The sequence below is a fragment of the Saccostrea echinata genome, unplaced genomic scaffold (genome assembly GCF_033153115.1).
Source record: "Saccostrea echinata isolate AGI-Se365-2 ecotype Australia unplaced genomic scaffold, CSIRO_AGI_Sech_v1 ptg000003l, whole genome shotgun sequence".
NCBI lineage: Eukaryota > Metazoa > Mollusca > Bivalvia > Ostreida > Ostreidae > Saccostrea > Saccostrea echinata.
This window is the reverse complement of record NW_026889752.1, coordinates 10,749,996-10,766,860: the sequence shown is the minus strand read 5'-3', so window position 1 is coordinate 10,766,860 and position 16,865 is coordinate 10,749,996. Positions and strand designations below refer to the sequence as shown.

The 16,865-nt window shown below is 31.3% G+C and overlaps 1 protein-coding gene across 1 annotated transcript in view; it reads right to left on the bottom strand.

The window, feature by feature from the left end:
• Positions 1–16,865, bottom strand: part of LOC133178456 (E3 ubiquitin-protein ligase RNF213-like) — a 173,737-nt gene that overhangs the window by 57,302 nt on the left and 99,570 nt on the right. Inside the window, exons 26-34 of the mRNA XM_061313153.1 lie at positions 15,108–15,349; positions 13,711–13,793; positions 13,327–13,460; positions 8,123–8,215; positions 7,185–7,356; positions 6,910–7,100; positions 6,568–6,786; positions 6,265–6,435; positions 6,055–6,117 (exon numbers count right to left, since the gene is read on the bottom strand). Of these exons, the coding sequence (XP_061169137.1) occupies positions 6,055–6,117; positions 6,265–6,435; positions 6,568–6,786; positions 6,910–7,100; positions 7,185–7,356; positions 8,123–8,215; positions 13,327–13,460; positions 13,711–13,793; positions 15,108–15,349 (1,368 nt within the window). The remainder of the gene's footprint in view (positions 1–6,054; positions 6,118–6,264; positions 6,436–6,567; positions 6,787–6,909; positions 7,101–7,184; positions 7,357–8,122; positions 8,216–13,326; positions 13,461–13,710; positions 13,794–15,107; positions 15,350–16,865) is intronic.

The window sequence follows — 16,865 nt, the reverse complement described above, 5'->3', positions numbered from 1 at the left end:
CCATAAGTTGAGACTAGCATAGCATAACTCCATACCCATTCATATTGTTTGAAATATATACAAAATAACTTCAAATTAAAAGTAAAGAAAGATAATATAGCCGGTTGCACAATTTGCTCGAATGAAATTATGATTCTGTTATCACTTTTAAATTGTATTTATGCTTAACATACCGGTCAAAAGCATACCGGTACATATTATTAAAGAAGATTTAAAAGTAAAGGTCTAACGCAACAATCAGTGCAGTATCAAACTGCATCCTGATATATATATATATATATATATATATATATATATATATATATATATATATATATATATATATATATATATATATATATATATATATATATATGAAAAAATAGTAGGATTTATAGTAGGGTAGACAGACGTCACAACGACACCTTGGCCCGTCACGCCTAACACCTCGGCCCTGACAGGTCGGCCCAAGATTATCGACACGACAGTCCATATAACAGACACCTCCCCTCAAACAAAATTTATGATAGAAAAAATTATCCCAAGCATATCATAAATTTAATTATTCTTTCTGACAATTCAAAGATTTTTTAAAACAAATTTAAAAGGGGGGGTCTGTGAAAGATAATTAATCAGATCAGTCTATTTCCTGTGGAAAATGTCCAATATGTACACTTAAGTAAAACGAAATTTTATCATTCTAGGAATTCTTACCATATTTTGCATGACTATAATATATTCTATGTCCCTTGAAAAATTGAATTCTTAAATAAAATATATTTTATAGTAACAACATTACGAAGATTTATAGAAAGGCCAAAATGGTCTGTCGCCGCACGAACAAAATCAGAGAAAATTTCCTATTGCTAATTACTATTGGAGATAACGAACAGTAATCAAGGTCAAAAGTCCATTAAAACTAATAGAAAGCAGAGCAAACACGGATCTCTTAAAGCATCAAAGGTGAGAACAGGTGCGATGAACGAATATGCATCCCCTGTCGACCCGTTACTAGTAAACCCGCCGTGTGCTCCTTCATGATCAGGCAAAAGAAAAAAATCCGTATAAAATTTGTGAAAATAATGGCCTAATAATTAGCATTCGACTTAACGATAAATTTAATTTGCTGACAAGGTCATAGTATCGACCATAGAACTTGCATGCTGATGACTTTAAATGGGACTGTTGATATCCTTTTTGCACCAACTTGTTTGTCAATAGCTTGCCTCGAATTTCTTCGTACGTAGATCAGGCTCTTGCGTACCGAATCAACTGGGAGACATAAACTCCATATGAAGATGATAAGGGTATATTGCTACATAAATAAGTAAAGTTGATGTTGACGATAGAAAAGTGGAATTCATCACGTTTATCATAAAGGTTTCTTTTTAGGTAACCATTAATTTTGCTCCTCTTGTTTTTAAAGAAGTAATACAAATTTTCATCATTTAAATCAGAAAATAATATAAGTAATATGTCAAAGAGAGGAGAAGTAACAATTTTCGATTTATTCTGAATGGAGTTTTCTGCAAATGACGTCGTCAAATGATACGCATAAGGATGGTATCATGTATTGTTTTGAATATGGTTTGAACCCCTCAGAGACCTATATATATATATATATATATATATATATATCGCAAAACACACTAGAACGTAAGCAGATATATTGTTAATAAATGGTATAAATATTATTGACAGTTTCACCCCAGTTTCACCCCATCACCGAAAGTAGAAAGATCTAAGAAGTACAGTAATGTTTGTCAATTTCAGACGGCGAGGAAAGTTAGGAGTCATGATCGATGTTAAACATTGTGTATTTTCTAATTCTTACATGTTCAATGTAAGATGGCATTGCAAGGAATCAAATTTGAATATAATCAAGAAAGAAGGACAGTGGTGAATTTTAATGCGTCCTTGGATCAAAGGTGTATTTGAAAAATCAAAGAAGTCTTACAAGACACATTGAACACAAAGGCCAGTAATTTTAAAAAGAATGATCATGACTTGCAAGAGATATTAATTAATTACGCTTGCTTTCGTTTGCCAGCATACACTTTTATGTCAGAATTCTTTATTTTTATAATTTATTATTTTTTTATCTGATCAAATGTGTTTTATTATGAAACTTCATGATCATTTAATGTTGCTTTTTTCTATGACAAGAAAAGAAAGTAATTACTGATAAATTGAAACTAAATTGTTTACACTTTCTAGGACTTTTTGGGACAACCCTTGTTTTCATTCCTATAAAGTATTCAAGTAACTTCAAAGTGATTTATTGGACCGCCCAGCGAATTTCGGACCATTGATCAATTGACCGCCAGTCAATTGTTTGCAAATTTTTCACCAGCAATCTATTGGCGTGGAAGTCCTCATATGTTAGGTAATAAAAAAGTCATTTAATGTATGATCAATCAACAGACAAGAATATTTTTCACAAGGTGCTGAGAACGGTTCAATGTCTACAATTGCCCGAGGTTTATAGAAACCATGCTTGTTGAAAGAGAGTATTATATATACTGAAAGCAAATATTCAACAGCTGTTCAATTGTATCTTTTTATTAAAGTATATCACTTTTATAATAAAAAAAAATCTTGTATTTGTTTAATTTAAAAATATCCCCCTTTTTAGAGTATTTTTTATCTGGGAAAAAATAATAGTTTAAAGAACCTTTTGAAAATAATTTGGTATAAAATTTTGCGAAATTTGAGGAAAAATTAATATCTAAAGTGGTAAGGTCCATAGACTATTCTGCATATAGTGATTTGATATTTGAATATTTGATATTCATATTTTGTTTTAATATTATCATGTTTACAAACTGATAGTTTTTTTTCAAGTACTAAAGGCAACGCAAGAGGAATCGTTTTCTCATGCAATGGCATTAGTATTTTCATTCTGATTAAAACCAAGTCTCGATATTGCTTAACAGTATCAGAAGCAAAAATAATAGAAATTTTCAGGTTAAAGGGTCAGAGTTCAGGGACAAAAGAGCTCTAAAGAGACTTAAATCTAATGCAATTGTATGTTTCTACGCCATGATTTGTTTTTAATATACAATAGATCTAACTGTAGTATTTTACCGACACTGGGAATACTTTCTCATTTTTAGCTTGATGCATGTTTTTAATTTTTTTTTTCAAAAATGGTTGTTTAAATGATGCGTTTATAATCTGTTTATGATTTGGGTGGGCTGTTACTTTGAAGAAACCATACATACATGTAACACAGTGCTTAATTTGGTATAAACAAGATTGTTGGAGCTAAGTTAATGGTTATTACAGATGTGCAAATCTAGAGGGTTAGGACCTTTCATCCTTATATTTTCAGAGTTATTTAATGTATATAATAAAGTAATTAAGAAAAGTAAATCATGAAAATGACCCCCCCCCCCCCAAAAAAAAAAAAGATGGACCCCTTGTAAGTTAGTTAGAAAAGTAATTAATTTGAATCAAATGTTATGTATGTTAAAATGTATGAACAAGGACCATTTCTAAATAGGTAAGATGTATATTATGAAGGAGCAATAAATGATACCTAAACCCAACCCAAGTAATGAAAAAACATTCAACTTTTAACATGATGTCGTTTAATGTGAACTCCTTGTTTTGTTTTTTATTTTCGTTTCATTTTTTTGTTGTTACCAAGCCCATTTCTCATCCAACATTCATTAAAACTTTCAACAGTGTACACTATTTAGACCATTCCGGTCGGTAAAATCTTTTTTCCACCTACTTTCGAATAGAAATCAGGGCTGCGTTCAAGATCGTAGCGTCTAACCGCTAGGAGGTAAATATCAGTCTATTGAACGGAAAGCTAGCCTAGCCGCTAAGTGTTAAATTTCGGAAAAAAATATCAATTAAAACTTATTTTTAGAACAAAAAGATTTTCCATCAAGCGAAAATATATAAGTAAATTTACATTTCAATTGTTAAGATGCAGAAATCAATCCATTTTTTTTTTTTTGTAAAAATGTTGTGCAATTAGCATAAAATAGGCTAGGCTAGTTAAATGTTCAAGATAGTAGCTTTACATAGAGAATACGTAGCTGCTACGCTATTAAACACACCACAGAAGTCTCAGATGAGACTGTACCTCTACTGGTTTTTAATTAGTAAAGGAAAAGAAGAGAAGCAATTGGACCTAAAAGAATGGCAACAGCAATGTAAAACAATGACCTTTGGTTTAATGTCTTTCTGTATCAAGTTTATTTGCAACTGGACAAAATTTGTAGAAGGTGTAGCCTTTTGAAAGAATTTCACAGAAAAATCTTTTTTAGTAACCATGACTACACCTTTTGTTAAAACCAATAACAAATCAAAAGGGTCATGTATCTTATTGAAGCTTAAGTGTACATCTAGCTTTATTAAAATTAGAGTAAAAGTGTAGGAGGTGTAGCATTTTGAAAGAAACTCTTAAAGATTTCTATTTTTAGTAACCATGTGAATAGCATTCATTGAAATCAAATACTTAATAAAAAGAATTATGCGTGTGAGTATAGTCTACTTGTGTCAAATTTTATTGGAGTCATATCAAAACTGTAGAAAAAGTGGCTGTTTGAAAGAATTTCGTTGAAATTTCTACTTTTAGTAACCATGACAACATCGTTCACCAAAATCAATAAAAACCCGATATAAAGAATTAAATGTATTTTTGAGGTCTACAAGAAAAAGTGACTCTTTGAAAGAATTTCATAGAAACCTCTATTTTTGTAACCATGGCAACACGGTTCATCAAAATCAATAACCGAAACACATAATTATATCTTAGAGTAGTGTACTTGTGTGCCCGTTTATACTGAAATATGACTAAAACTGTAGAAGAAGCGTTTTGAAATAATTTTACTGAAATTTCTATTTTTAGTAAATATAGCAACATCGTTCAGAGCAATCAAAAACCGATACACAGAATTATGTTTCTTAGTGTAGTTTACTTGTTTACTCAGTTATATTGAAATCGGACTAAAATTACACGAGAAGTTGCTTTTTAAAAGAATTTCACAAAAATTTCTAGTATTAGTAATTATGACTACTGTTTCTTGAAATTAAAAACTGATATACAGAATTTATGTATCTATGTGTAGTTTACTTGTGTACCAAGCTATTTTAAAATACGACTAAAATGTAGAAGGTGTAGCATTCTAAACAATTTTACAGAAATTTCTATTTTTAATAACCATGACATCATCATTCATCGAAATCAAAAGCCGATAAACAGAATTACTTGTAGTCTGCTTGTGGACTACAATTGCAGAAGGGGAAGCGTTTTGATAGAATTTCACAAATTCTATTTTAAGTAACCATGATAATACAGTCAACGAAATAGAAAATTTTAAACAGTATTAAGTGTCTGATTGTGTACCCAGCTATACTGAAATATGACTAAAACTGTAGGAGGAGTAGCGATTTCAAAGAATTTCTCAGGATTTTCTATTTTTTGTAAACAAGGCAACATCGTTGACAGAAAATTTTAAAAAAAACTATATAGAGAATTATGTATCTTAGTGTGGTTTACCTGTGTACCCAGTTACATTGAAATCAGACTAATATTGAAGAGCACTAGCATTTTGAAAGAATTTCACAAAATTCATTTTCTTTTTTTAGTAACTATGACAACACCGTTCACCGAAATAAAATACTGATACATGTACACACCACACTACAGAGTCCACAGTCATCAAAGGGAGATAAGTTAATTTCTATCTAAATGTCAGTTTTCTTTTAATTAAATTTTTCTCACATTAATAAATAGAATACCGAAATTATTTTTTTTTATTTCTTATTTCTCTTATAAAGATGATTCGAAGCTTCATTTCCTCGAATAACATTTGCATAAGAAGTATTTGTCAGAAAAAAAATCAACTTCACTAACTGTTTCCATGATAACAACTGAAGATTTACTAGAAATATATTTTGAAATAGGATATGAGGTAGTTAACTTCAGAGAAATTTGAAAGAAATATATGACTATGAGATCCAAAAAAGTTAAGAATGAATATTAGTTTTTTGGATGAAATTTAAAACAAAGGGTCATTAGAACATTAAAAAACTATAGACTCTTGAAAATTTTACTTTTTTATGTTCCTCTGGTATTTCATCACCCTGACACCCATCTTCTAGCAAAGTATGCAAAACCTATCGTGAAAAGAGATTTTTTTTATTCACAACACAATTCGTTAACTAATAACAAGATTTACTCAAATAGAATTAATGAATCACTTCAAGAGTAAATTGTAAAAAAAAATGTAAAAACATTCAGGTGGAATAATCCTTAGTGACTACCGTAAACGGCATTTTGGAAGAATCTTCAGCAAGTCCCATCATGTCCAGAACCACAACAGAGACAAATCTATTGAGATCTTTGTCTTTCTGGTACATGGCACACTGACGGAAAATTCCTACAATTCCCTCTGGCATAGACAAACGACTGCATAGGAAAGACAACATTTGTACCTTTTAAAAAATCGAAAGAGGAACAAATATTATAAATTTTACGAGAAAGAATTGAAATTTTCATCCTCCGGAATACGATAACTCTAGAGACGTTATTACCAAACTGACAGTAACTAAGTCATGCTTCATTACCTGTTTGCAGTTCCTGTAAATTTCAGTATGGGCAGCATTTCCCTGCATGGCATCAGCTACAATGGTTTTAGCTAGAGACTTAGAACTCCCAGATTTTCCCACCAAGAAAAGAGGGATTCTGAGCTCTATACAGACCACCATCATAAACACATTCTCTCTCAAAGCCTGGTTCTTGGCAACGCTGGCTCCTAAGTTATCGATCTCCAAGAAAACATTTTGGTATCTAAAAATTCAGTTATTCATTGACTAAGAATAAGTCAGCAACATATCAATTTTTTGAAAATAACATATAGTGTCAAAAGTTTAACAAAAGCATGGTTCCAAAGTCATTCTATTCAATATGCACCTGGTAATAATATCCAACATATGGTCAGCACCTTTTTGACCTGTTGGGAAAATACATGGAGATCTAAACTCATTGACCATTTCCTTTCGGAACTCCTCTCTGTTTTTCAAACAAGCATGGTAGCAGACTCCAAGAGCTAGAACAAGTGACTTTGTCAAATCACTGACAGTCTGAAATGATTTAATAACTTAATTTTCGCATGCATTGTTGTATAGGGAATTTGATTATTATGAATAAAATTGTCAATCGAAATAATATAAATGTCAGAAACCCTGGCTAACCCCGTTGCCCTTCATTTCTTGCTCCTCTTCTTCCCCAGAATCTGTCTCCTCGTCCTCCATCAGATCAAACAGATTTGTCTCCCCTTGACTCTGTCTGTAAAACCAGCTCATCACCTCAAGGACTCTCTCCACATCTCTCAGACTGACAAAACTACACTCATCCTGTAGAATAAACAAGCTCAGACTGACAAAACTACACTCATCCTATAGAATAAACAAATTCAGACTGACAAAAATACACTCATTCTATTGAATAAACCAGCTAAAATTGTCAAAATTACACTAATCCTGTAGAATAAACAAGATCATACTGACACAACCGCACTCATTTTACAAAATAGAAAGTTTACTGGGTTGCATATGAGTATATATTTCATGACAGAACTATCCCATCATGGAAAAATAACAGACAGTCACTGTAAGCACAAATATTATGAAATTTTCGCAATTTTCAGTTTGTAATATAATGTAAACGAATTTATTTCTTAGATTTTAAAGATTACGAGCTCACCTTGACATATGTCTTTATGTAAGGTAAATTCACACACAAAATGAGTTTCCCTGTAGAGTGCATGCTATTATGCAAAATCAAGTAAGTTTTGATTGATTGATTGATTGTATGTTGTTTTACGTCCCATTCGAGAATTTTTCACTCATATAGAGACGTCACCATATACCGGTGAAGGGCTTCAAATTTGGACCTTTACTCGGCACTCAGGGCCATTGAGCAGTGAGGGATCTTTATCGTGCCAACACCTGCCATGACACGGGGCCTCGGTTTTTAAGGTCTCATCCGAAGGGGGGGGGGTAGCATAAACCCCTCTTCAATTCGTCGAGGTAAGCTAAAATTTTCTTTTAGCTAGGATCATTACAGTGCTTTTTCCTAAGGTAATGATTTTATTTAAACGTAAATCTAGAGTATTCTTACCTGCTGTCTTCTCATGAATTCCTGAGCTGATGTAAGAATATGACTGACTGACTTGTTGAAATTTGGTTCATTTGGCAGTTTTCCTTCACGAATCTGAATGTAAAGTAAAAACTTTAAGCAATCTCAATTGTTGGTACAGGAATAATTTCTTATCATAAGCTTTCCAATATTTGGACAAGTTGAAGTACAATATTCGGAAGATTTTGAAAATTGCATTCATTTTGATGGTACTGATCTCATTCCAAAGAGGCTTTCACAATTTTTGATCATCTTTACCCATGAAAAATATGTTCTTTTAAAAATAGTTGAAAATGGTTTAAACGCAGTAGAGAAGAAGCTGGGACTAAAGACAATAGGTCACCAGAGTAACTAAGTTTCTTGGAATATTTTTGCAGAAGGTTAAGCGTGTTAACAAAATGTCCTTGTGTAGAGGAGATACTCAAAGATGTACTTTTTTTCTATATATCACCAAGGAAGTCCAACACTAGGACTTGCACCATACAGACACATTGGGCATGAACTTCACGATTTTGATTACATATATACGAAGGTTCGGAAAGTTTGTGGACTACGTCAATCTTCATTATACTATCCTCGAGAAATTTAAAATGAGTACATTATTATATGTTAAAATATTTATTTTGTTGATGTGTGAAGTTTCATTCCCTGTGATTTAATAGAAGTCATGTTATTTAATTTTATAATCAACATGTTTGGTAACCACAGAGCAAACTCAACAACATTGTAACGTCAAAAACGTAGCTTCATGAGGTTCTTAAAAATACTCTCCCATTACATTTCACACAGTATAGCCCAATAGCAGTGCACGTACTAAAAACTTTTCTTCATCACTTGAAATTATTTTGCTAACATTTATTCCAGTAGTATAATTTTGTTTTTCAATGTTATATTTTTTTATTGTTCAACTGTGCTTTCACAAGATCGGCAACTGTGAAGCGCTTAACTCTCACCATGACGTTGCTAACTTTTTAAAGGATTTGAACAGATTTTTACAGGTAATGCTTTTCTCACAGATCATCCTCGTTTGATATAGAGTCTCTATCATTCAAATACCGCCTGTCCCATGTATACACACATTAATGGCTCCTTTTTGACACATTTCCTACTTCTTCCAGCATTTTCAGAATTTTTTCCAGAGTACAACACAAAATTGTATTGTTAACTGCTGCTCCATGACGTGCTACGACGTCATCTTTCTGCCTTTTTCAATGAAGACTACCTGTCTTCTGAAATTGATTTTTTTGCAACAAAGCAAAATATTAAGTCATAATTTGGAATATGAAACGATGTAACAAATCTTAAATTGATCGTCTAGGATTTTTCTGATTTTGCATCATTTTACAGAGAATATGACTATAGATATTAATCAGTGTACTGATTGTAAATACGAATTTTTGACCTTTTTTAACTCTACATACGTATAAAATAAAATACGATATTTTGAATTTTATTTATACACCTCATTTGAATATTTTGTTGAAACATTTCTATTAAATTTGGACATAATATGACGTAAAGTAAAATAGTTATGACAGTTGTCCACGAACTTTCGAACAACCCTCGTAAAACCCTTGATAGAGAACACTTTGAAATGGCGGTAATAATGAAATTGTTTTATATTAGATTCTAACCAAAAATAGATAGACAAGTCAACAGACATAGCCATTACCATTATACTATTGGTAATATTAAATTAGGAACAATTCATTTTAATTGTGAAGTTTTAAATTTAAAAAGGAACATCAATAAGATTCTAACAATAAAGAACTGACAATATTATATTTTTTATATTAGATTAATCTTTCAATAAAATCCATTAGCTTTTGCCATTTTACGAAATAAAATTGAATAATAATTAAAAAAAGAAATCGGCGATTAAGATCGGAATAGGCCTCCAAAGATTTATTTTTAACTTTTTGAATTCTAGGTTAAAAATAACCCATTCGATTTACAAACCGCGTGATCAACTGTCAAAGAAATGCGGTTACAATATCAATTAATTACAATTAATTTACAGATTGATATAAAAATTTGAATTGTTTTTTGTTTTGGCTCTTGTTCATGTTACTTTCATTTCAATAACTCAGTCTTCATTTAAAACGGTCTTGGAAGAAATTTATACTATAAACCAATGAAGCATGCATTTTTAATACAATTTTGTTTTTACAAATTATCTGAAACAACCATGAATAATTTACATGAACATTTCTTATTTATCGTCAGAAAATCTGTTATTTCCATGCTTATTAAGTGTGCACGTTCATTGAATTTTTTTCTTTCGTCAGAAACTATATATATTTTTTTACATTTAGAAATAGTTGTTACTCAAATATTTTGAATATATGTTGTAAAAAATAAACTGCAGATTTTTAGTCCTCAAATAAGTAATGTATCAAGAGTTCTACTACCTACTTTTCTTTTAACACACTACAGCAGATGTTTACCTTGTTTACCGAATATCTAAGTGAGGAATTAGCTCTTTTAATTAAATGTATTAACCCCGCCTTCTGGGTTGCTGAGACAGCTTGGACAGGTGCTAGGACTGCTTTCTGGGACTGCTATGGGACCACTCTTAGTCCCAAAAAGCAATCCCAGGGACTTTTCTGGGACAACTTTCTATCAGGATGGGTCTAATTGGTGCTAGCTGTTATCCCACGTAAAGAAATAACACCACTTTAGCCCCATCCTGCACCTTTTGGCCATGATTTTGACTAACACGAATCTACAATATGTCAGGAAATTATATTACTATCAATATTATTTTTTTTTAAATTTTATTATTATTATTATTATTATTATTATTATTATTATTTTGGTTTTGTTTGTTTTTTTTTTATTTTGCTTAGTTTTGTTTTTGTTCTTGGTTTTTTTTTTTTGGCTTTTCTTAAATGGATTATCTCCTCTTCAAAGGACATCGTCCTTCATCTTGCAAACTTAAGTATCTGTTCCCCAAGGATACTTTCTGGCAAGCTTGATTGAAATTGGCTTGGTGGTTCATGGAAGGAAGATCAAATTGGAAAAGTTTACGACAACAATTTAGAAATTTATAACAAAATATATTACTAGAGTCTTTCAATTATATGAGCTAAAAATTACAGAGGTCCGTTTTATCGACTACTCTGTTGCAATATGAACATTTTGAAAATGTATAGCAATGTTAAGGTGCACTATGAAGAAGTCAACGGAATAAAGACGTACACAAAGAGATACTTTAAAACCGAAATTATTTTTGTAAAGCTTTTATATTATCACATGACTTTAATATAAATCAATTGACTGATTAACTGTTTGTTGTTTTACGTCTTGTTCGAGAATTTTTCACTCATATAGAGACGTCACCATATACCGGTGAAGGACTGCACTCGACACTCTGGGCCATTGAGCAATGAGGGTTCTTTATCGTGCCATCGCCTACCGTGACATGGGGACTCGTTTTTTAAGGCCTCAACCGAAGGACCCGCAACTTTCACTTCAAAGTGCCGAGCGCTTAGCGAAGGACAGTTGCTACCTATTTTTTCGTCGACTTGGGTCAGTCGCGGCCGTGATTCAAACACACGACCTTTCGATCACTAGTCAATATAGATGAAGTTCCATGATAATTATAAAATAGTTTTGTTGTGCTACTGACTGCAGTAAATTTAATAATTAAAACCATAAAACACAAAAATTCATAATGTTATGGCATCAAGTTGTAACGAAATTGCGCATTATTCATAGTCCCAATACTTCATGATTCAAGCGTATAGGTATAAATTTGAAGCCCTCACCGGTATATGGTGACGTTGCTATAGAGTGAAAAATTCTCGAACGGGATGTAAAACAACACAGAATCAATCTATGTATCTTAACTAAAAAGTAAATTGCAGAAAATGTTTGATACTATTTGTAGTTAAAATCATTATGTCTGTCAACAAATCACAGATATTTGAACATTTTACAGTCAATTTACCAATTAATTTTCATCACTTAATAAACATTTTAAAAAATATATTGCAAGATATAAAATATATAATCATATTTTGAAGTAATAAAAAGTGAAATACTTGCCTTGAATGATTGAAAATATCAAAGTGACGAACTGCTTTACAAGTTTTGAATGAAATATATGTGTCATAATTTTTAAAAAAAAAATTTAATAGAATAAAATATCAGATATTAGGAGTTCTACAAAATTGCGTAAAATAGGATCACTTCAAAATCTGGTATTTTTTTGTAAGAAAATATATATAAAAATTCTTTTTCGTATAGATTTGAAAAATTGTCTAAATGGACATAAAGGCAATTTTTGAGGAATTTAGTGTATAATATGTTTTTCATATTAAAACTTTTCAAACCAGAACTCAGGCATTTAATGTAAAATAACAATCAAAAGTCGTTTTTTTCACATACAAGAGAAGAATCTCAATCAAGGTTTCGATTTTATCATTTATATCTCTGACACGAGTCTGAAGGAAAAAAAAAAGTTTCCTTGATTATGTATTTCAGAAATTCTTTTCGGATATAGTAATATTTTCTTTGTTTCAAATAAAGGTCTACTAATAAAATTCTGAAACCTTTTTATGTATTTGTTTTTCTATTGTCACTTCAGAAATTTTTACAAGAATGTACATACACTATGTATTTATACTTTAAAGATATTTAATGGTAAGTTTAATTCTTTTTCTAAAAATTCAATTTTTCTGGTCATTATTTTTAGTGCATCCATAAGGTAATTATTAAATAAGACAGAAAAAATGGCATTCTTCATATTTATACACTGGTGTATCTTTTGAGTGGGGAAAAAATGTTCTCGCTTTAGGTTAGGCGAGCTCATAATCAAAGATACCATTTTATCATCAATGCAAAACAAAATTTAATTCACGTACGTAACATTATATCATTAGTATATTTTTGAATCATTAATACATGTAGTTGCTACATGTACAGGTGTATGTCAAACAAATATTTAGGTGCAATTTTCACAACTGAAATAGGATGTAAATATAAGGCATCTCATCTATCAATCATGCAAAAATAGTCACTTTGTGTACAAAGTGCATCATTATATTTGCTGTTTCAAAGCATTTCTTACCCTGCACCTGTTTGAATATGTAATAAAAATGTCAATGTAATCAACGTGTATTTTATCTTGCTATACTACATTAAACAATTATAATTATGCAGGACACCAATTCCTGACTTACGTATCTGCGAACCATTCGTTTGATGTACATCTTCTCCACATTAGTGCCTAGCTGTCCAAAGTCCCAAACCAAGGGGAGCATGCTCTGGGGGAGGGGCTGAACTCTGTATACGAGTCTCCTCACTGGAACTTGGTCTGAAATAGATATCAAACTGAATTTATATATTATGCTTAATTAAATAATATACTTATAATTGTCAAAATGTAAATTAACAGATTTCAGATATTTCAGATTAAATTCATCTTAAACAATTATTTTTTACTTTGTTTTCATAATCACGTATAATCGTACACACTGATTTTTTTTATTTCGAAGAAAAGATATAGACAGCATCTTGTAATTTGAGAATTTTTATTCTCTAAGCTTATTTAATGCATCACACACCAATTCTGTCTGTGGTTTTATCAGCATCCACTTGGTACCCCGCTCCAGCTTGTTCTAGTCTCTTGATCAGGTCCTCGGAATGTCTGAAATTGAAAGATTTATTTGCATGATGCAAATTTGAGCACACAGAGAGAGAGAGGGGGGGGGGGCAGAGAAAGAAAGAGAGAGACGGAGGATTAATTTCATAAAGAATACCAGTATGGAACTAGAACTGTCTGAATTGGACTCACTATATATATATATATATATGTAGAGAGAGAGAGAGAGATTGCACTAAAAAAAACGAAAAACATTCTACGCTAAGGTTTGGTCAAAGTGAGCGAATAATTTAAATAAAAATATTTACGAAAAAAATCTTTAAAAATCTCTTTTTCACGAAACAGCAAAGCCTTGATTAGTCATATTCATATGGAATCATTGTCAGGTAGTGTAAATTCAAATTTGTTCAAGTCATAATATAATTTTTTTTAAAATAAATCTTCTTCTCAAGAAGAGTTAAGCAGTGATTAGACATATTTATATGGAAGCATCCTCGTTAGTTTATATTCAAGATTGTTCAAATCATGACACACAGGGGTAGGGAGGGTCCATCATGGGTGATCAAAGTTAAACATGAAAATCCATAGGAGAAATCGTCAAAAAAAAAATTCCCACAGAATACATGTAGCAAATCCATGATTAGTCGTATTAATTCAGAGTATCCTCAGGTACGGTATATTCAAATTTGTCCATCTCATGTCCCAAGAGACATGAGATGTTTAATTTGTTTCATCCATACTGCAGTTTGAATGATATCCCTCCCAAATAGGTAAAAAAGTAAGTATACTCACAATCAAGTCTTTGATCTAATCTAATAACAAAAGAACACAAACAGAAGTCCTTTTTATGATTTGTTGAAAATGTCACATGGAACTCCTATTTTTCAAGAACGTGTAAGTTCTTCACTTACATCCTTTAGAAAATACAGGACTGTCTTTAGAGTATGCAAAAATGAATTAAATTATATTTAAGAATTTGAAAAAAAAAAACTTACGGAACCCTCACCCGATTCGTTGAGAGAGGTAAACATACGCTTCAGGGTATAATTATCATACATGAGCTCTACAAAAAGTTCTACACATGCGAAAGTTCATCACATAGTGTTGATTCAAGTTTGTCCAAACCATGACCTCTATGTGTAGGATGAGGCCACAAAAGGTAATCCAAGTTTTACATGAAAATGTATAGGAAAAATATCTTCAAAAATCTTATCATATTACAATAGATTAATTGGTTACTGCTTAAAATAAAAGAGGAGTTTGAGAAAGAAGAAAGTGTGACAGACGGACGGAAGGACAGACCAGGGTAACAACAATATACCCGAACTTTCTTTAGAAAGTGCAGGTATAACAACGTACTTTCTGTAGGGGTTACAAGCAGCCACAATTTTCAGGGTCTGACAGAGTTTGAGTGGTTCCCCCTCTATTGAGCGGTCACACATAATCTCCTTGATTAGACCTATAGCTTCTGTGGTGTTGGCTTCATCAAAGAACAGCACAGTATACAGTCTCTGTCCATAGTTCGCTGTGTTCTCCTGAGCTATTCTCTCAGCCTCCATCACTTTCCTGATGATGTCACTTCTACGTGTGCCTCCATGAACCTTTATAGCATAAAGATGTACTGAATAACACAATTCAGGGGGAAAGGTCATATCTCAGCAAAAAAGATTCAGCGTGTATATCGTATATCCAATGGACAGGGATGGGGTAATTGTTAAACGTAATTGTAATTGAGTGTAATTAATTACATTTTTCAAAGTAATTGACAGTAATTTGTAATTGACCATTTTTTTCAATTACTTGTAATTGAATATAATTAATTACAATGAACAAAATACCCTGTAATTTCAATTACTTTTCAATTACATTTCAATTATTTTACATAATATATATTATGTGTATTTAATAGGAAAATACTTCCAACAAAGTCACATTTTACAGTTAATTTAATTATTCAAAGAAGCCCTTTTGTTTTTTTTCTTCAGTATTTAAACTCTCTTATATCTCAATAAATGAATTTAATATATTGGCTTGTTTATAAAAATAATAGTTTGTTTTATAGTTATAATGCACATTAAGGATTAATACTAGTTTAATGTTTATCAAAATTTTGTTCTACCTCTCATTGGTGTAGGCATGAAACATTTCAATTTTTTGTTGCTTGATTATCAAAAAAGAATAGAAAATAATCTAATGTATCATTAAGACCTGCCTTGTTGCCCTTGAACTCCCAGCTGTAAATTGCTATCAAAACAACTCTCCAAATTTTATTTAAATTTATACCATGCTTTGTTTAAATTCAAAGTTATGACCACAAGAGGTGATTCATTAAATACTATCAAGAATGCTCTATTATTTATATACATGTACAATGTCCTTGAGAAAAGAAATAAATATTGAATCACTATTTTAACATTTAAACAGATCTTTATATACATGTAAGCATTTGGTATCTGAAATAGATACACGTATTACATAAAACAAGAATTGTCAACATTTGCAACTAAAGGTGTTTAGCTTGCCTACCTGTAGCTGAAATAATTTGAGAGTTTTTTATGGTTGATTTATAAACTCTTGAGAACTTGATTTTAATCAAATTTCATAAAGATAGTCAATTTAAGTGACACCGTGACGGAAAAACGCGAAAATCCACAAAAATAGAATTTATACATGAGACATGCAAATTTTGTTCAGTTCTTGAAAGTATTAGGTTTAAGAAAATTACAGGTTTCAGAACCTAAAAAATCTACTTTAATGGTCAAAAATAAATGTAAAAAAAAATTTGTATAGCCCAACACAAAAATATTGCTTCACTTCTTCCTCTTTATTGTACGCATGCGCTGAAAAGTTGAAGAATTTGCCATGGTTTCAATTCCATAGATATAAATGTCGGATGACTGAGAATTTTTATACAATCTTCAAAAAAGATAATCAGAACTTATTTCTCACTTCTGCTCGCTCCAATTTAATGTTGTTTACAAGTTTCAGGCTAAATATAAAGGACGGGTGACCTTGACATTGTGGACATTGACGATAAAAACAAAGCGATAGATACAGCATTTGTTTTTCCGGCACTTACATTTTGCAGCTTTTTTCTTGCTTTAAAGTGAAGTTGAG